The sequence below is a fragment of the Myotis lucifugus genome, unplaced genomic scaffold (genome assembly GCF_000147115.1).
Source record: "Myotis lucifugus unplaced genomic scaffold, Myoluc2.0 scaffold_6, whole genome shotgun sequence".
NCBI lineage: Eukaryota > Metazoa > Chordata > Mammalia > Chiroptera > Vespertilionidae > Myotis > Myotis lucifugus.
In genome coordinates, this window is record NW_005871054.1 from 13,192,596 (window position 1) to 13,214,218 (window position 21,623).

General features: G+C 45.2%; 1 protein-coding gene across 3 annotated transcripts in view; it reads right to left on the reverse strand.

Moving 5' to 3' along the window:
* The window catches only part of PRKCE (protein kinase C epsilon), a 436,307-nt gene that overhangs the window by 27,618 nt on the left and 387,066 nt on the right, over nucleotides 1–21,623 (reverse strand). For all 3 annotated transcript variants that reach the window (XM_006083394.1, XM_006083393.3, XM_023747157.1), the window contains one exon: nucleotides 3,295–3,433. In XM_006083394.1, coding sequence (XP_006083456.1) covers nucleotides 3,295–3,433 — 139 coding nt within the window. The remainder of the gene's footprint in view (nucleotides 1–3,294; nucleotides 3,434–21,623) is intronic.

The window sequence follows — 21,623 nt, forward strand, 5'->3', positions numbered from 1 at the left end:
TAAGCAGGTGGTATGGGCTCTAGAATTCTTTTGAGACCAGCCCAGTTCCAACACTCAGGAGACTGGCTGTCACATGTGCCCACTGTGTGTGACTTACTGGGCACTCCTTTATTTCCTTGGCTCAGGGGACTCTGAGTGCTAAGGAGGCCACCCTCCAGCCTCCAGGAGGTGGCTCAACTGAGCTCTAAGCCTCAGCAGGGTGATGGGGAAGTGGCCTCCAGGTGGCCTGTGTATGCTCAGATAGGATGGCGCTGTGGGAACCACAAAGTGGCCCTGCCCACCCTTCCCCAAGCCTCTTCCAGAACCTTCCCATTTGGGTGGCATCTTTTATAAAATTCCTTTTAGGCTTGGCCCTAATTATCTGCGATGAAGCTGGTGAGAAGGGCAAGGCTTTGCACGCCATGGGAGGGCACCCAGTGCGGCAGCCAACCCCTGGAGTGGGTCAAAGCTGGGGTAGAAGAGAAGGAGAGGCATTGGGTCTGATGACATCAAGCATTACCCAGGGCTGGCCGCCATCCCTGGGGAGTGGGGGCTGGGCGTGGAGAAGGAAGAGGGGGTGTGATGGGGGTTAGCCAAGGGCACATGGTAGGAAGAGAAGCCCTGGGGCAGAGCTAGTGCCTCAGAAGGTGTCTCTGGTTTCAGGTTAGCCTGGCACCTCCCAACTCCTCCTCTCTGAATAGAGGCTTACGATTTCTGAAGCATATTCATGCTCCATGCTTTAATCTCATTAGATTCTCAAATTGGCTTGATGAGTGAGTAGGGCAGGAATTGTTATTCCCATTTGAAAGGTGAAGAACCCGAGGGTCAAAACATTCTGTGACTTGATCAAGGTCACATGAGCGCATTAGTGGTCAAATCTGGCCTGGGATCTCAACTCTCAGGTCTATGCTTTGCCCACCTGAGTGCACAACCCAGCAGCAGAGACAATGGAACCCCATTTATTAGCCAGTGCCTGTGGTGCTAAGGGCTTTAGAGGTCTACTTCCACAGAACCTTCCCCACAGCCCTTGCTGAAGGAAGCAGTATCTTTATCAGCTGTAACTTGACCACAGAAGACCAGGGACTATTAGCCATTTCACATGTAGTGGTGATTCTGCAGAGTGGGCGCAAGTGTAGATGGGAAGGAAGAGTGTCTGGGCCTCTTAAGTCAGAGTTGTTCATTGTGAGTCTCGCCAATGGAGTGTCTTCCACGAAAGTTGTGTGGGTGTTTTGTTCATCAGAAAGTGAATGGTTGTCTTGGGCTGGGTCCTTAACACTACACTAGGCTGTCAACCCTTTGACTCTGGCATCAACTCAGAGGGACTGGAACCAAGCATTCTGATGATAAAGGATGAATGAGGAAGATACTGAAGAGCGGGTCCCAGTTGAGAGCCGTGGCTCTCACTGATTTCTCCTTGAAGGTTAAATTCCTACTATTCCTGCTAAGGGAACACACTAGCAGAGACTGACTGAAATCTCTACTCTTCCAATCTCTTAAAAGGCAAACATTTTAATGAGAACTTACCTATTACTTGATCCTCACTTCCCAGACTCTCCCCAGGCCGTCTCTCAACTGTCCTTCCCTCTCACTCTGCCCTCTGATCCACAAGGCTGATGCCCATCTACTTCCTGGGACAGGTCTGATTATGACCCTTCCACACTGGGAAGCCCTTAATGGGTCCACAGGTCCCACAGGATAAAGACCATCTTCCTTAGTCCTTTATGCTAATCTCATTCATGGCTAAGAGCACTAAGAAATCCTGTTCTAGTTACACTGTTTTCCTTTCTTTAAAAAGGCCAAGAATGTTCTTATCCCTTCGTCTTTGCTCATGTTGGAGTGTCCCAAGTTCTCATTCATATATTCACTCAACAAACCATTACTAAGAGCCAGATTTGTGGGCTGAATCCAGGAAGTACCCAGATTAGAAACAAAGCTCCTACCCTAAAGGATTCATAGCCCAGGGATGCTGAACCTCCTCCCCTGCCCACCCCACTCAATCCTCCCTATTGTTTTCAGGAATGTTCCCCACCCCCACCACCAAAGGAAATCCTGCTAATTCTTTACAACTCAAATCATTCACCAGGTGCTCCAGAAAGCCCGCCCTGATCCCTGAGGATACCATCTTGTGTTTCTTGTACCTACTGATTCTACTTAATTAGTTGTTTACTTACCTGTCACTCCCTCTAGACCAAAAGTTCTTTTAGAAGAGTGACCATTGTCTATTATTTCTTCCCACACTGCTTTGTGCCTAGCAGGTGCTCAAACAATGCCCACTGAAAGGAAAGGGAATCTAAGTGTTCTAACACACCTATCCACCATGGGCAATGCTTAATGGGGATTGATGCTTTCTTACCATCTTCCATGTGTCACAACCCTCAAGACCATTTTTATTAAGTATGTATGATAGGCTATGTCTTAAATCTGAATCATATCGCACTAGGTCAGTGGTTCTCAACCTTCCGGCCCTTTAAATACAGTTCCTCATGTTGTGACCCAACCATAAAATTATTTTCGTTACTACTTCATAACTGCAATGTTGCTACTGTTATGAATCATAATGGAAATATCTGATATGCAGGATGGTCTTAGGCAACCCCTGTGAAAGGGTCGTTTGACCGCCAAAGGGGTCGCGACCCACAGGTTGAGAACCGCTGCACTAGGTATTGCTCAGTTGGGCATGCTTGATCTGGAGAAACTCAAGGCAAACAAACACTTTATGATGAATAAGACATCTAAACAACTTTCACAAAAGGCATCCCATTGGTGAGGCTCGACATGAACATCTCTGATCTCCATTATAATGAGGCAGTTAATCCCTTCTTTTTCCTCCTCCTTCCCCACCCCCCCCCCCTCTTCTTCCTTGATCCTGTCTGCTCCCTATGCAGAATCACCACTACACTAGAAATGGCAAATTACTCCTGGTTTTCCTGTAGGCAAATTATAGCTGATTAAGTTCATTGCCGCCTTTATCAATGGTGCTCCTTTATTCTGGTTAGAAGTAAAAACAATGATACAAGTCAACAAATTTCTCTTGGTCCTAGCTCCACTGGTAGTTCTGGACTGGAATAAAAGAGAAATATTTAGGAGGACCTGCCCAGAGTTGAAGAATGATCTGTTACTTTCTGCTCCACCATTCTCTCCCCCATCACCACCACTTCCTTAAGGAAAAATCAGCAAGCCTATCTCCTTCTTCCCTGGAATCCATCCTGGTTTTCCAGAGCCTTCGCCCAGCACCACCAGGTGACCCAGTCCATGGGGGTGAGCCCTGGCTCAGCTGTGGCAGCGGGAGGAGGTGGCCCTTGCACAGGGTCTTACCTCGGGAGCGATGTAGTCAGGCGTCCCACAGAACGTGGTCGTCGTCACACCGTTCAGAATCCCTTCCTTGCACATCCCAAAGTCGGCCAGCTTGCAGTGACCTTCTGCATCCAGAAGGATGTTGTCCAGTTTCAAATCCCTGCAAGATGGACCAGAACCACACGGTTAATGCTGCACTCATCCCAATGCAGTCTTCTTGAGTTGGAGAGAGGTACACATCTCAGGGAAACCTGCTACAGAAAGGAATGTCTTGAGGAGGAGGCTTGACCTGCCAGCAATCAAACTCAGTCCCCATCTCCCGCCCATGATGACCAACCCCCAAAGCCGCCTCCATACTCCCCAACATGATGGAGGAGCTTCTGCAACCCGAGGACTGCTGCGCTGTAATACAGTTATTACCTATTAACTAGCTATTAACAGTATGTGCTGAAATTCATATTATTTAGACCTTGATATGCCCCTGCCTTTGTAAGTTAACCATGCAGATCACCTAAAAGAACAAGACTGACACATGTGAACATCAATGAGTCAGATAAAACCACAGAAGAATCAGGTGCTACTTTATGGAGCACCAACTATGTGAGCTGTGAGCTGTTGCATTTCAGCGGGGGTGGGGGGGGGCGAGGGGGAGGGCAGGGACAGCTGGTGCAGGCAGGAGGGCTTCCAGGAAACAGTGACTCTCAAGAGGAGCTTGGATAGATGGGGAGGTTTTGAAAGAGAAAAGGTGAGAGGGTGGGGAAGGTCAACACAGCAGATGCAAAAGGTAGTGAAGAGACCAGTGAACTGGGTCCCAGTGAATGGTGAAGCAAGACAGGCATGTTCAAACCACCCACGAAGAGCCTCCAGTGCCAGGAAGAGGGGTTGGACGCTCACGCTGAGGGCAATGGGAGCCCTGCCTGCATGTGCACCAGGTACCTGCAAGATCAGTCTTTCAGGAGCAAGCAAGCTGAGTGGGGGGAGGGTCTGGGCAGGACGGAAGACACACTGGTTGCAACAACCAGGACCTCCAGAGCCCCGGTGGTTCTGTGCATGAGAGAGGACCCTGGTGGCAGCTGGATCAACTGGTGCGGCTGCCACGTGGCTTGTGCGACAGTTTGGGGATCTGTGTAAGATCTTATATAAAATCTGGGGTTCTGGGTAAGAATTCCCTACCAAGCAAGTCTGCAAACCCCAGACCTGTCCCACAGAAGGACCTAGACTCTTGAATTGAGGTCCCCCCCACCCTGGGACTTCCTCAGGAGCTACTTTGGGGTAGGGACTGGGGTGGGGGGCGTCTTACAAAGAAGGCCCAGTGTCGTGCACACAGACCAAGAGGGGCCTTTCTCCCAAGCCTGTTGGCATCTGGACTTGAACTCCTCCCCCACCAGGAATCCAGGCCCGAGTGCAAAGATGGAGCAGGAAGCATTGGGGCCTGCCTGCCTTGTACCCGTGGCCCCATTTCCACTTACAGCTGGGACTTCTTGAGAAAAGAGAACTAAAATATGCTACTCTAAGCAGATGCTCATGCACTGCAGAAAGAACAGTGAGCCCAACCAGCCCAGTCCCTGAGGTTGGGGTCCCCAACCCCCCTGGCCACTGTGTGTGGTCAAGGCTTAGCTTTGGCTGGGGGTGGAGAGCAGTGACATGAATACCAGCGTGGCTCCGGTATTCTGGGTTTTAATCACTGTTGTGGCCTGTACCTGGCAAAGTCACCTTGATGCTCTGTTACCTTATCTGTCAAGTCGGACCAGAAACATTCCTGCTCCTAGGCTTGCCCCTGTATGTGAAAAGTAGCAGGTCTTCAATACTGTTATTCCCACTTCCTTCATGAGGAAACTGAGCGAGAGGGAACCAGGTGTCCTGTCTGCCCGCCTGCAAATGCTGGAGTCCTTGAGAGGTGGACATAGGCCCAGTTACTACCCTTTCACTCTCTCTAATCTAGAGTTGCCTTTCCAAGACCCAAGCGCAGGCATAATGACCATCATGGCAACACCCATCGTAATAGTAACAATAATAACATGTGGGAAGCACCGTGGTCTACAAACTACACTGAGCAACACTGAGAGTTAGAAAGAGCACATTCAGTTATTACTATGGCAGAAACGAGTGAATAGAAGCCAGAAGAAGGTAAGTGTTTTCTGTAAGGTGACAGGTCCCCAGCTCCGGAAGCTGCTCTCGCCTCTGTGTGCCACACTTCTTTCAATGCCAGTCACCAGCCCCAGCTCTAACTTTTTTTTTAATCCTCACCTGAATATATGCTTAGAGAGAGAGAGAGAGATGAGACACATCGATTGGTTGCCTTCCATACACGCCTGACTGGGGATTGAACCCACAACCCAGGTATGTGTCCTGACTGGGGAATAGAACCAGCAACCTTCCACTGCAGGGTTTCTAAACCTTGTCACATTGGATTGACATTTGGGGCTGGATAATTCTTTGTTTTGGGGGCTTTTCTGTGCACTGCAGGATGCTAAGTAGTATCCCTGACTTCTATGCATGAAATGCTATTAGCAAAAATATAAATAAATAAATGCTCTCAGCCTCCCCCCTTCCCCCGCAGTTGTGGGCAGTTCCAACTCAAATGTCCCCTGCAGGGCCTCTGGTGGACAACTACTGTTCTAATCTAAGGCCCCAAGATGGTCTGGTCCAGGTCATGAAGCCAAACAGGAATCTGGGAGCAATGCTCTGGTTTTCAGGAAAAAGTGGCTGTGCCTGGAGTGTCCCTTGCCATTTTATCCCCAGGAGACAGCAATCCAGCCCCTGCCATCCCTGCGAACATCTGAAATGTAGAAGGAAACTCGGGCTCAGGAAAGGTAAGTCACGAGGTTGCCTGGCTGGTAAGAGACAGAGTTGGGCTGCGTCCATAGGACTGTCCGTGAGCACCTTTCAGATCAGATGTACCAGTAAACGCCATGAGTTGGAAATCTCTAACTGCTGATTGGACCTAAATTCCTTTGGGCTGGGAAAGGAAGGCTCCGTAGTGAGAAGGGAACACAGAGACCGGGAGGTCACAGTCGCTGACAGGGAAGAATTGATTTAGAAGCCGCATGGTATAACCAAAGCTCCCTTGGGATAGGAGCACAGATCTCTCCCAGAAACTCAAAAGATAGCAAGAGAGGAAATTCCCAAAATAATGTACCTTTAAAATTTTTTCTATAAAACCTGAAGGGGGAATAAAAAGACCTAGCAGTTAGTTTTATGAAGGGGAAAAAAATAGCTTATCTTCTAAGACCGACCGTGCTCCTTTATTAGGGTGGGAACGGGAAAGAGATCTGCGAGGAAAGCAAAGGACCCGAAAATGAGTTTCTATGAGGTGGGGGAAAATGTTCTCATACCGAGGGAGCAGTGATAGGTCAAAGTATACTTTTCCTTTTAACAAAAGTATACTTTCAATGTGATAAAACATCAACTGTTGATATCTCTAGAAATATGGATAATTTCACTTCTAGGACTTGCCCCCCTCATAGTTATCTGTGCATCTCACTCTGAGTCTGGCTTATGTATAAGCAGTTGTTAGTGTCTACATGTCATCATCTCAAATGCTGGGCGGCTCCTCCAACTTCTCTCTTCCTGATGTTCAGGTCAGAAGTGAAGGAGTTCTGACGCTGAATCATAACTCTGCTATTTACTAGCTGGAGGATGTTGGGTTGGTCCAAACTATCTTTGGGACTCATTCTCCTTATCTATAAAATGGGGATAATCTTGCCATCACTGAATGAATAACAGAGGCGAAGGCTCTAGCACAGTGCCTGGTACATGGCAGTTACCTCAGAAATTCCGCCCTCTCCAGCAATCTTCAACAGGCATTTCTGAAAATACACATCCCTTGTGGGGCAAGTCACTAGATCCCTAGCAACTTTTTATTTTTTGAAAAATACTTATTACCTTCTATTGTGTATAAGACACCGAGATAGACACTGTGGGATGAAAATAAAAATAGAAAGCTTAAATTTTATCACATGGGAGAAAGGCATAAATGATATTTAAAAGAGAGAGAGAGAAAGAGAGAGAGAGAGAGAGAGAGAGAGAGAGAGAGAGAGAGAGACTGAAACTTTTAGTCTAGCCCAGTGAGAACATCAGGGATTCTGTCCTCTGGGCCTAGGGAATGACACTACATGGGTACACCAAGTGCCCAAGGGAGAAAGCATAGCAGGGGAGGTGGGAGTAGGGGTTGCACAGGTGTTACTAATCAGGGTTAACTGACAGCTTCCAGATCCTGGCAAACTTCTCAGGACCTGGGATGGCCATGCTGCGAGCCCGGGCCTTTCTGCAGAGCCATGGGAGCTGCTGTGGTTGCAGCTTTAATTTGTCCCTCTGCGCTTGGATCACCATGCACTATCACTCGCTTATCTCCTTGACCACCCACCACAGTCCTGGCAGGGGTATCACCATCCACACTTTATAGACACACGGCTCACAGAGGTGAACAAGGGACCTGAACTTTACAAGTTGGGTGGAGTCCTGTTTTCTTAATACAGCACCTCAGTGGTCTCATCTGAAAATTCATCCTTTCCCATTTATAAAATTTCACTTTCCCAACTTGACAGCAGATTCCCTAAGAATAAGGGCCAGAAAACTCTTCTCTGTAAACCACATAGCATTTAGCAAAGGGTTGGCACACATGACAGCCTTCATACATAAGAAAACATTGGGGGGGGGGGGAGTGTTTTGCTTGATTTGAAAACTCGCCCTAAAGGGAGGGGGAGTGTTTTGCTTGATTTGAAAACTCGCCCTAAAGGGAGGGACCCATGTTTTGCTTGATTTGAAAACTCGCCCTAAAGGGAGGGACCCATAAGTGTCTGTCTTCACTCCAGTGTTTGATGTTCTTGCTCCCTCGCATGCTCAGCCTCAGCGCTCAGGCCTGAGTGCCACATTAACGACGGCAAATTCTTCCATTTACTTAAAGATGAAAGATTAGAAGTATTACTTTGCAGATGCCAAGTATCTGGATCACCAGAGAACAGGCCCTCGGGAGGTTATGAAGAAACCCTGCTTGTTTTTGGACAAACAGTGGAGAATTGTGAATGACTGTGGTTAATCAGATGGGAAGACAGGCTCTTGGCTGATAGATGTTACCAAACACCTTCAGAATTTTAACAACATATTCAAGAGGAAGAAAATTACCCCCTTCAATATAGTCAGATGCCCCTCAACCTTGTGGCAAATGTTGGTGATTGACTAGCATATTCCATTCGGCTTTCTCTGCACAGGCCCCTCCCACCTCGCCCAGGAAAGCCAGATCGCTCAAATCCCACCCAGGCCAGACAGGACGATCTTCGAGAAGCCTAGGAACATGCACCTCATGCCTCTCCATCAAACAGAAAAGCATAATTTGCTTCAGAGACAAGGTAACTGATTTCAAAATTCTCCACCGCAGTGCTGACACCTGAGAGTCAATGGTCACATTTCACTCTGGGCCAGTCTGTAGGGAACCCCTTCTCCAAGCCTTCAATAGAAATAGCTCAATCATTTAGGAGCAAAATAATAACTACTATATATTTTTAAATGCTCTTGTATACCAGGCTCAGTATTAAGTCTTTCACATGAGTTATCTCATTTTATCTCACAAATAGCCTATGAGTCTGGTAGGACTATTATTATCCCCATTAAAGATCTGCCTGGGGATATCTACCTGGCCCAGGACACAAAGGTGATAAGTAACAGAGTCTGCTCTGTCTGACATCAACTCCCATGCTCTTAACCATTTTGCTCTGTTGCAGGAGGAGGAAAAAAAATTGTATCCACACTCCTGCCCTTTTTTGGGATTGAGAACACAGTTGATACTGTTGGGGTGATGGTTGTTTTTGACTCATAGCAACATGGTTATAAGACATAACCGATAATGCCATTTTGACCAAACAGATGACCTGGTGTCTGGAGAGAACAGACCTTCAGCTACTACAGTGACAGTTGGGAACCTGAGGTGTGAAACAGCATCCCCTTTCACAGCCAAAATAAATACTGGAATTGTACCTGGGCATTAAGACTTGGAATCAGGGCAGAATAACTCATCTGATAGCGTGGTTGTCCAATTATTTGTTTTATCCACAGCAATGAAAGCAAATTCTTATCCTTAATACTCATGGATAATAACCTGGCCTCCACTGATGGAAAATAGGCTTTGACTTATGTCCCTAGCAAGTGGTGTGGGCTGCCCTGCCTGTCATGATACTATACCTAGGGCCCCATTCCTCTCCAGGCTATCAATCAACTTGCATCTCAAAATGGCTTTCTCTGCACATTTGGGGTTCAGTGTTCAGACAGGGGCTAAGGACAGTGGTGACCTCAAGCAAGCCGCTTCTCTGAGTTTTACTGTTCTCAAATATGAGATAAGATGGCTGGATGAGTTAACCCCCAAGGACCCCTCTCATCTAAGATCTGGGAAGCAAAGCAGCTGGAGTCCATGAAGCTTGAACTTGCAATCCTGGCTGTTGCACGTTCATTAATGTTTCCCTTTCCACTTTGGAGCAAACCTTTGCCCAGCAGGCGTTTTACACAAAATGTGAATCAGATGAAACTCTCCTGCTTGCATTCTTCAATGACGCCCTATGGACACGCTTCCTAGAATGGCATGAGAGGGCTTTGCAGTCTCCGCCAACCTGGTCTTTTAGTCTCATACCTCACCACACTCCCTCGCAATCCAAACCTGGGGCCTGTGGGAATTTGGGGATGGGAGAGTCCCAGATGTGTGAGTCTGTCTCCTGCTCGATGTCCCAGCAAAGGCCCCACTATGAGTATCTATCTTCCAGAATAGCGTCACGAGGACAGGGCCTGGAATCCCCCCAGTGCCTGATGCATCCTAGCTTCTCAATACCTGTTGGGCAAATGGATGAAGGAATGAATGAGTAGAGAGTTGATTTGTAGACCGCGGCCCCAGGCAGCCGGATGACCTGAACAAACATTTCAGATAACATATGGAACTATTAAAACATCGAAGGCCCAAATCATCAGAGGTAGCTGAATTGGCCGTTCTCTCGAAACTTCTAATCCCTCCTCCATTACATTCAGGAAGAACCCCTCTGCTACCTTCCATGGTAGTCACAGTAGAACTCAAGCGCCCCAAAATGGCTATTTGAGGTTCAGTGATGCCTCACTCTGGCTCCAGGGCTGGCCCTCCTCTCCCCACCATTTGGTGCCACCTTCCCCCTCTGTCCAGCCATGCGGGTCTCTGACAGTTCACCAAGCACGTTTGCCACATCCTGTTCCCTCTCCCTGGAGAACAAACTCCTTGGCATTCAGGTCTCGGTCTCCATGCCCTGAAAGGAGCCGCTCTTGCCCACCCACTGCCTGCCCCAGCCCCTTACTTTAACCCCAGTCACCTTGGTCATTTCCTTTGCAACAGTGATCATAGTTTGTAATTATTTTGTTTATTTCCTTGAGTTTTACTCAGTGAGATCCATGAGACCAGGGGCTGTGACTTCATGTTCATAGCTTAGTCCCCAGAGCCCTGCAAAGTGCCTGACACTCAATGTTCATTGACTGTCTGGATAAGATAATGAGCAGGATCTGTATTAAGTCCATTTGAATGACCTTCCAGTTAATGGCATGATTACAACTACTAATGCACTGCCTACTTGGCCCTACTATGTAATGCTCCACAATATTTACTGAGTTATCGCTCTGAGTCCGTTTTTGTGCTAGGTCTTGAACACACTGAGAGAGAAGACACAGTCCCTGTCCTCGAGGAGGGGTCTGGAAGGAGCAGGGGATGCGAGGCAAGGATACTCGGGATGGTAAGTTCTACACCAGTGGGACAAAGAGGACACCACCATTGCCCTTAGAAGGCAAAGGCTGACGGTCTCGCCTTTTTTGGGCTCAGCGATTTGTAGCTGGAAATCCAGCCAGCATTCTGTCATCACAGAAAGGGCCACTCCAGCTGAAGGACCAAGAGTAACCTTTCTGGGGGCGTGCCTGGAGCCTGGCGGAAGTAGAGTGTAGAACACTACGCAGGGCCCAGAATTCCCGGACGCGAAGGCCAGCAAGCCGCCTTACAAGCTCCTTTGTCAGGAGGAGAAGCTGCCAAACTAGTGAGCCTGGTCTTCCATGCGCAGCCCCACAAGGAGCCACGTGCTAGGAGAGTGGTCAGCACCTCGCAGGTCACCCGGCCCAGAGAAAGCGCTGACAAAACACAAATGAAGCTCCACACGAGTTGAGGGGGATGTAGGGAAAGCACGTCTTCCTGTGAAGTGGGGGTCACCCAAGTTGCGGAGGACATCGGAGGCCTCGTGCAAGGCCAGGAAGCTGAAACGGACTGACCTCGGTGGGGACACAGAACAGATTTTATTACTCTTAGAAAAAGAAGTCTTACATTTATATTTGTTTAATTTGGCCACTGAAGGTATTTGCTTTAAGACCGTGTGGTGCTTTTCAGCTCATCAGAAATGTGAATGGGCGCACGCGTGTGTGCGCAGGCATACGTGCGCTTAGAGTCTAGGGTTGTGGTCATGCCCACACGTGTATCTACGGACTTTGACCTACGGCTAATAAACAGGGAGAAGACAGGGGTCCGTGAGCATTAGGCAGATTAAGAAGATCCCCGTTTTTCATCAGAGCGGACACATTCTGGTAGAGTTTACAAAACAAAAAGAATTAGAGCTAAAGACAGCCTCCATTGTTACACTTGCTGACTGTTTACTGGGTACTTACTATGTAGCAGGCAGGTCCAGGTTTTGGTGTGAGGGCAGGGGTCTACCAGTAGTTCAACCTGCACATTCTGAGTCTGAGGTGCCTTGGATACATCTAACTGAATATGCTGAGCAGGTGGTGATACATGAAGGTTTGGGCTGGAGAACTAATGAGCTGGGTGAAATTTTCTAAGAGGATAAAGTGAGAGAAAAGGAGCACGCTAGCCCTGGTCTGTGAGCAAGTTCAACAGTTCATGGGCAGGACTTGCAAGGGAAGAACCAGAGAGGAAACTCAGAAGACTGAGGTGACCAGGAAGCCTAAGGGGGGAGGACCTCAACCACGCGGCATGTCAGTCACTGACATGCTGTCTCAAGTTTGGTGATTCAGCAGTTCCCAGATCTTTTTATCCAAGGGAACGAGAGTTATTTGTCTTTATTTGTATTTACTGATATTTTCTCTTTATCCTTTGAAATTCCAATTTAGAAATAATAATAATAATAATAAAACAATAATATATAAATGGCATTTTTTAAGAAAAGACTTTCCAGATCCATACAGGTATCAAATGCCAAAGACTGCAAACCCACCAATGGGAAAGAGGAAAGGAATTTACAGAATTCCACTCAGACTGGAAAAAAACACCCCAACAATTCTGTAAGTGACATTGGGAGACAGGACCTTGTACAAGACAGTAGCTATCGCCTTGAAAGAACTTCCATTCAGAGAAAACCTAATAGAACTGCATGTTCAATTATTGGGTGCACTGGTGCCCCAGCCCAACAATAGCTCAGTTTCCTGGGCCCTTCTCTCTCCACCCCAACAGGCCCATTGCCTTCTCGTTGTCCTCCCGGGTACTCCCTACCTACTGCTCCATCTGAGGGGGGACTGTACTCCAGATACTTCCTTCTCATAAAAATCACCTTCCTCCAAACTATGAGCCCTCCTGAATAACTTGCAGATCTGTTCAATGTCATTGAGGTAAGGTGGATACCAGAGCTTGATATGCAACTTCCCCCAGAGAACCCCATGTGGTGATCAGATGCATAGACTGATCAGAAGACTCTGGAGAGTTATTGGAGGAGATGGGCACCCTTTAATAGCTTCTCAAATCCTGGCTGGAGTGGCCACTGACTTATCCTTGCCTCCGAGTTCAGCATGAATCAGCCACTTCTTTTTTTTTCTTAACCACAGGACCATTCTTGAAGCAGGATTGGGATAGCTTGATGTTATTCAGCTCAAATTCAGAGTGCTGTGAATTCCCTGGCTTAGCTGGAAATCACTGGCTGCGTTTTATCCTCACACTAGAGCAGGTGGTTTGGGCACAAATGTGGATGAAATAGTCAGTTATGTTCAATGGAGGGAGGTTCTTAAGGTTGACCCATCTCTACTATGGGAAAACGTAATAATCAGCTTTAAACAGTCTCTCAGTTACAATCAAGGTCATGGAAGTATACTGAGGGCCTGGGGATGTACACGCAGAGCACAGCAGACCCTGAGATTTAGCAAGTATAGCTTTACTATTCTTTAGCTACCCTGAGGGCCCATGACAAGGAGCAACTGCTACCTGCATCAAGTACATATTTTAATTTGGGTTTTAAGAAAGTCTGTGTGTGGTGTAAGCCAGCTGGCCAAATGAATGAGTACAAGCGAGTAGAGACAGTGACAAGTTCTGTGAGAGAAATAGTTCTCAGCCAGAAAGCAACTGGTTTGACCCAATTAAGCACAGGGATGTGCAATTGGTTGGTGGTTCAGATCTGGGACAAACAAGTCCTCCAAATAGTCTATTCAGAAATAAAGAAATCATGATTTGTGAATTTATTTTAGCAAGTGCTATGGCACAAACAGAAACTTTAATGAAAACTAAAAAGGTGGTTAAAATGTTCTGTGAGCATGTGCCCAGGCCACACATAACTCTCAACATATCTCCCTCCCTCCCTCCCTCCCTCCCTCTCTCTCTTTCTCTCTCTCTCTATATATATATGTACATATATATTTGTAGTATATTAATCACATGTATTTTATTACATTCATTCTTTAATTATATATTATTCATGCACTTTATTATATATAATTTTTAAAAATATATTTTGATTGATTTCAGAAAGGAAGGGAGAGGGAAAGAGAGATAGAAACATCAATGATGAGAGAGAATCACTGATCAGCTGCCTCCTGCACACCCCATACTGTGATTGAGCCAGCAACACAGGCATGTGGCCTGGCAGGCAATTGAACCTTGAACTCCTGGTTCATAGGTTGATGCTCAACACACCAGCTGGGCCATATATAATTAATATATGTCATTAATATAGAGATATAGCTATATAGAGAAATGTTGGGAGTTTGTGTTGCCTGTATATATAAAAGTAAGTATAAGTATAGATGCAATAAAGTAGTTAACATGTTGTGTGAGAATGAGCCCAGGCAACATAAAATTCTTAATCTCTTTTTCTCTCATATATTAATCATACAACTTTATTGTGTGTATATATAGTAAGGCATATATAATAAAGTACATATATATAATGAATATACAGTATGATTAATATATGCAACATAGAGGATGTTTAAAGTTATTCATTGCTTATATACAGGGTGTCCCAAAAAATGTATACACACACTTTGAATAATTATGAAAACAGTGTTTATTAAAACACCTTTCATTTTCAAAACTGAGCTATCAGGTGTTAAAGTATGTATTTTTTGGGGACACCCTTACAAACAATAAAGTATATGTGATAAAGCATCTAGTATCATTCATATTTGTAATACATATTTAGCATAGGTATCTAAATGTGTGCATTTATATTTTATATAATACATGTACCTATAGTGAATGTTTTCTATAAAATCAATAGAAGTTTAAGTGATTTCTTAGATTATATTTGGTGTTGGTCTCTTCCCAAATTTGCAATATATTTTTACCTACTGCTTTAATGAACAGAGATAAAAAAAACAACAATCACTCTTGAAAGCTTAGAGTACACAAGTGTAAAATCTGCCATCTTTTCAGGCTAAAAAAAATCACTATTTTCATGTGCTAACAGCCCCAAATGGAGGTTAATTAAACAAATGTCAATTTTCTAATCTGTTGATGACTGTCAAGCAGTTTTTATTGCCAGAGATTAGCTGTTAAGATATACATACCCACAACCATGCCTGCTCTTTTCTGAAACATAAAGGTTCTGATTTAATGGAAAATCACTGCAGGGCACAAGTATAAACTGTAAAACAATTAAAATCATAAATCCAAATGGCAGCAATTCCCAGTCTTACAACATCAAACTAAGCAGCTGCCAATCTGAAAAGCTCTGCCCTGGGCCCTGCAGGCGAGCTGGCTGGAGCTGGGGCTAGAGATAGGCACGGGCGGCTTCCAGTGGGTGGCCTCCAACGAGAACCCAAGGCTGACCCCATGGGACAGTGGGATGGCCAGCCCCAGGCCTCAGAAGATTCCAGGGCAGAGGCTGACCACTGGTTTCTAGCCAGCTTGTTTCCCTTTCATAGGAAACGCCATTCATTCATGCATTCAGATATTTACTGAGCAACTACTGTGTGACATGTACTGTTCTTGGCTTATAGGAAACCAATTCCCGGCCTTCATGGAGCTTCCATTCTCTCGTGGAAAGAGACAATGAACAGAACGATAAATAACATGTTAAGGAAGGAAACTGCTATGAACATTTAGGCTGGGATTAACTCTGATCCATGTTCCCTGTCTCTCTTCCATTACGTGACAAGTAATTATTGTGTACCTTCGAAGTGCTCTGGACTTTGTGAGATGACTTGCAAGAGATAGATACAGACTTGGCATCTGCCATCCACAGGGGAAACAAGGAGAAACCCAGTAAGCTACCGTGCTCAATGATAGCGTTTAGTGGGTATTTACCAGTGCACCTCCCGTGGATGATCTCATTTCATTTTCTCAAAAACGCTCTCAAATGGGTCCTATCACTCCCACTTTATAGATGACAAAACTGAGACTTAGGGAAAATATCTTGCCCAGAAGTCCACAGCTGGTATGGGGATGGTAACCAAGCTTTGCACCTTGCAGGGGGAGCTCCTAAGCACACCCTCCACGTGTGTCTACACCAGGTGGTGGAGACAGTCTGCACTGAGGAGTTTCTGAGAAGCTGCAAGCTCCTGGAAGAAGGTCCCACATCTGCTGCATTGTCTCTATGCTCCTCGGGTCCATAGTGCCTGCCCCAGTGCTAGTGCCAGGAGAGGTCAGTAAATACTGCCTGTCTGGTCCTGCTCTGGTGGTCTCACCGCAGGACTACCCTCATTTCCATCCCAGATGGGCTACCGGTGTGTGGTCACTGAGTCTTAATTTCTCAATAATGACATTTCATTGGTTTATTAATCTTATTTGTAATGCTCAACCAGAGAACTAGGAAAACTGGTTAAAGACCAAGGACACAAGAATAAGGGAACGTTTACCAAAACAGGGACTCTCCATGATGCCACTTAAGGATGAGTAAGGCTGAGATGCCTGAGAAGACACCTCACAGACATGAGGTGGAAGATTTCTCTGGCTCTGACTTACTAACGCTGTGTGAAGGCAGTGACTGAATCTCACAGAGCCTCAGGTTCCTTACCTGTAAAACGGGGATAACAATACTCATTTCAAAGGCTGACTGTGATGCTTACTTGAGATGATATGTAAAGAATGTATTACAGTTTCCGGCACAGAGTGGGTGCTTGACAAATAGTTCCAATTCCCCTTCATAGCAGTTTCCAAACTCGACCATTCAAACCACTGCTTTCAGACTCCTCTCTCACCTACAACAAAATGACTTTCTGTCCCATGAACAGATTTGAATCTCGGCTGTTTTTTCAGACTGACCGCATTGCAAGTAACAATGTAAGGGAAGAACACAATGGCAACCACCACCACCACCAGAAGGGGAAACCAGAAGGCGGACATATAAAAAGGAATTAGAGCGGAAGGCTGTACTCTCGCTGCTTTGATTTTCTCTTTATTTCACTGCAGCAGACTTTGTCATGGATAGGTGAGCAAGTTATGGAAGGCCACGAGACACCAAGTTTTGGCCCTTTTGAGACTGCCTGTGACTTCTGAGGCAGGGGCATGAAGGTGAAGGGACTGTGAGCTAACCAGGCTGTGGTGTCCCATGGCCATGGGTAAGAGGCATGGCTCTGTCCAGCCTCCTTGGATCCCACCCATTTCCAATTCATTTTTCAACTTGCCTATTGAATCTGCAAACTGTCCCATCTCTGTTCAGCAAATTCCTTTTCTGTGCAAGTTAGCCAGAGCTAGGCTTACTGCTAAGGGCCCTGACTGCATCACTAGTCCCAGGCCAGTCTAAAAACTCACCCATCAGTGGTAGCAGGCTGCCCCTGGCAACAGCCACTCACTGCCAAAGGCTTACAAACTGGAACTCAGGAGCCTGGCCAGTGTATTTTGAGAGTGGAGAGGCCCTACTGGCCTCCACACTTTCACAAGAACCTGTTGATCACCTGCTATGCATACAGCACTGGCTGAGAGCCAGACCAATACTGTGAATGGCAGTCATGGGCAGCAGAACTAGCAACACCAAATGCATTAGGCCTCCATGCTCTGAGAGAAGGCTGGGCAGATAGTAGCCACTCAATATATGTTGACATGAACCATGCACATCCAGAAGCTAAAAGTCTCTACAGCTGTTTCTACTCCAACTTCAAAATAAGAGAAAACATTAATCATATTATTAAAACCTGGGGGAGTCATTTCGGGGGACAATGTATTAAAAGGACTCTAAGAATACAGGGTTTTGGCAATATGCGAAGAAAGTATCAATGACAAATTGTTTACGGGCAAGGATCAATGATTTTGAACCAAACAAATCTGGAAGCAAATAAAGAATCGAAACTGAAGCTGCAGAGCTAACAAGGCCCAAATTGGCAGGCTTTCTGGACCTCAAGCCTTTCTATTTCCATACTTTGCCCCTCACCTTCTAGGGTAAGGGTCTGGAGGCTTAAAATAGCACAACTTATTCTAATTCTTAAAGCCAATAACAACACCCATATTTCAGAGGAGCTCATGGAGGGTAAGTCTATAAATGCTGGGCCTTAAGAAAACCAAATTCCCAGATTAAAAAAAGACGGAGAGTTCTCTGTGGGTGGAGGGGTCGGCCTCCATGACGGTGCTTTGGAGTACTTACTAAAGAAAGATGCATTAAATAATTTCCTTCTGGAAACTCAGCGTTGCCTGTGCCACAGCTTGGATGCCAATCTGATAAAACAACACTGCCTGTACCCACACTACAAGAACCAACCTGTTGGGTTATTAGTACCCTGGCTTGGCAGCCCCAACCCTGTTGCATACAGCTGCCGTGCTGTTTGCACAGGTTAACTTGCCTTAAATAATTTTTAATCATTTACAACAGGCACTTCATTTAGATACAATGAAGACACATACAATCCGATTGTGATTCGTGCTCCATTTTGTTGTGGTGGCGATCATGTAAGGAATGGACTTGGATTTTCCTACTTATTTAAGCCTAATGTAAATTAGTACGGACTCGTCATCAGAGAACATCTACTTTTCTCAGAAGGCCCTTACTTGTGTACCTACTAAGTGTCTCCATATTCGAATGCATTTTTTAAACAACGTGTGAACTTTTATTGGCACGTGTGAACTTAGGAGAAGGGAATCATTCAGAGACACTGAAAAGTGGAAAATCTCCATCAGCAGTTGTACTTGGCTAATGAAGTTAATGACTAATTCACTTCCTCCTGATGACACACAGTTAACCGCATCCAGGAACTTGACTCTCCTTCTCCTCTTCCATCCTTTACACCCGCCCTGCGTGGTATATGCCGACCTCTAGTCTGATACACTGACTTCAGAAAAGAGGTCTCTTTTCCAGGTTAGTTGATTCCCATGGACTCAAACTTTTATTTAAAATCCAGTCATTGTTACCTAAAATGTCCCCCAAAAGTCACTGTTATTTTCATTTATCAGGAAGTTTCTAGAGGAGCATGGTATACAAGTATCGTATCCCCTGCTTTTCAAAAGTCACTTTGTGCCTCTTCGCTTTTATGAAAGACCTACCTTAGTACCTGTTTTCGATAACTGAAAGAAAATCCAAAGAGAATTTTTGCTTTTACAAAAAAAGGCAAGGAGCGAAGACAGCGTGCAGCACTGTTTGGCAGTGAGCTGTTGCAGAGGCGCGCTGCACCCTCAGCAGTGAGAGCCGTACCTCCAGGCTTCTTCCCTGGGAATTATGCTCAGTATCTCAGCATCAAGCTTCCAGATCTTTGAACTGTGTCTGTGCATCCATTAGCTAGATGCATCCTAAGGTAATTGCTTTTTTGCTTTACACCATTTCAACTTATAAAAGGTTTCATGGAAAGGCCCTTTGAAACCTGTATCAGAAACCAAGTGATCCTCTTTGTCAACCTCATAATGGGGACCAGGTCGATTTTTCCTTCCTATTAGAATTTGGATTACCGAGTTCTGCAGAATGGATGAACTGTTGTAAAGGCCATCCATTCATTTTCCCAAATACTCTTTCCAAAGACATTTCTACTAATTAAATAAACATTAGGTTCTAATTCTCTATAGCTTATATACATCTATGTGAGTAGGCATGGCAATGAAGAACCTGAGACATTGCTACGGAGAGGCAGTGGCTAAAGTGGGCATGACACCATTGCAAATAATTACCAGAGTGTCTTGTTTGCACCCTGATGAGATAGTCCAAGTCAGACATCCCTTCTTCCAGAAAAGATTTAACTGTGTGTAAAAAGATCTTTTTAAGACTAACGTATTTACCAATTAAGTGAAGCTTGCTAGTGAAGAAATACTTTTCATTGTTTAGGGCACCTGACATTACATAAACATGCAACACAGCCATTCCTATCATTCCTCACATTGACTATGTAAAGATCTTTACTAGCTGTAGTGGAAGATCAGACAGATATAAGACTTGTTCCAGTCCTTAAGGAGTTTGTAGTTTGTCAAAGGTGGATCAATGAATAAAGTGTTGGGTACAAAGAATATGATTACTTTCCTCTACCCAGAAGCCCTAACACAAATGCAGGACCATGGATTTACATAGCTATTTTTTAACATAACTAGAGATCAGTCTCCAATTCAGGAGGGACCATAAAGTTATATGGCAGTGTCAAGGGTATTGCTCAAATAAGTTTTCATAGAGGAGAATAGGCCTCATTATATTAATATCGGCTGATTACATTAAGCTATTATTTAAAGGGAAATCTAAGATGGATGTCTATTCACATTCCTTATGAGTCTTGGGAGGCAGCAACACCATTATGAGTAGAAATGTAAACCGCTTGACATTAGCATTTCTTCATTAAAAGAAAACATTTAGAAACCGCTTTTCAAACTAGTATGGCTTGAAATCATTGACAACTATCAGTTGCTTGAATTCAGCAATGCCTTGAGTTTGCCTCTCCTTCAATCAGTATGTACTTCATAAAACATTTGTTTCTTCATTTATTGCTGGTAACTTGATTTCTCTGTGCTTGGAACAGCAATAATCCTTACCCTCAAACACCTTAAGAGGGTCAAGAAGGAATAGGATACAGTATAACAAAACTCATTATGTTTGCTTTTGTTCTGTTGTACAGAAAAGAATTCTTAAGGATTCTGAGAGTAAGCAGGTTAGATCTCTCATTCCCCTAATAAAAGCCATTCCTTGCTCTGGGGTAGTACTTTTGACTTCCCCCAAATTCTTTTATCCTCTTTATCTCATTGCACCTCATTTCAGTCTCACTTCTTCCCAGTAACTGCCCCACAATTGGAGGTAATAGTTTAAGACATTAAAGTGTGCTGACTTGCTTATCTTTTTACTCTGAGTTTCCTTTCAACAGGGTGTAGACCAAAAAAAGGGGGGAGGGGATGGGGAGCTCAAGTGTTTTCCTTTGTAAGGCTTTTCCTTTCCTTGTATTTGCACATTTTTGCTAGTGAACTTGCGTAAACTTTCCTCTTAAAGTTTAAACATACATTCTGGAGAGAGATTTCAGGATCCATGACCATCGGACGGTAAATATTGCCACAATGACCAATGGCAAGGCGGTCTTGTAAAGTTTTCTAGAACCTCTTTTCAAGCTTTACTAGGGAGGACTGAACTCAACTGCACGTAAAAAACAAAGTGGCTTCGCCAGCTCTTCTAAGCAGAATGGAGGCAAACACTTGTTGGCTTGGAGCTAAAGTAAACAGCCTGTGGGTCTGAGCTAGGTTCCAATGCTGCTCCCCTGCTTCCTGGTTATTTGACCGTCCTACTTCATACCACAACTTGAAGTCTCAGTTTCTTCACCTTTAAGATGGGGACAATACTATCTATCCCACAGGCTGTGTTCCTAAGAGTTAAATGAGAGAACACAGGGAAAACACTTCTTGCCAGGCACAATTTAACCCCTCAATCGTTATTATTAATAATTCTCAAGCACAGCCGGTGTGGTTCAGTGGTTGAGCATCGACCTATGAACCAGGAGGTCAGGTTTCGATTCCCGGTCAGGGCCCACACCCAGGTTGTGGGCTCAATCCCTAGTGTGGGGCATGCAGGAGGCAGCCGATCAATGATTTGCTCTCATCACTGATGTTTTTATCTCTCTCTCCCTTCCTCTCTGAAATCAATAAAAATGTATTTAAAAAAACAATTTTCAAAATGGGGAGCTTCACATATCAACCCAGACTTGGGCAAAATCAGAGGGCTACAATTAGGGCTATTTAAAGTATTTTATCAGTAAGGTCATTTAAA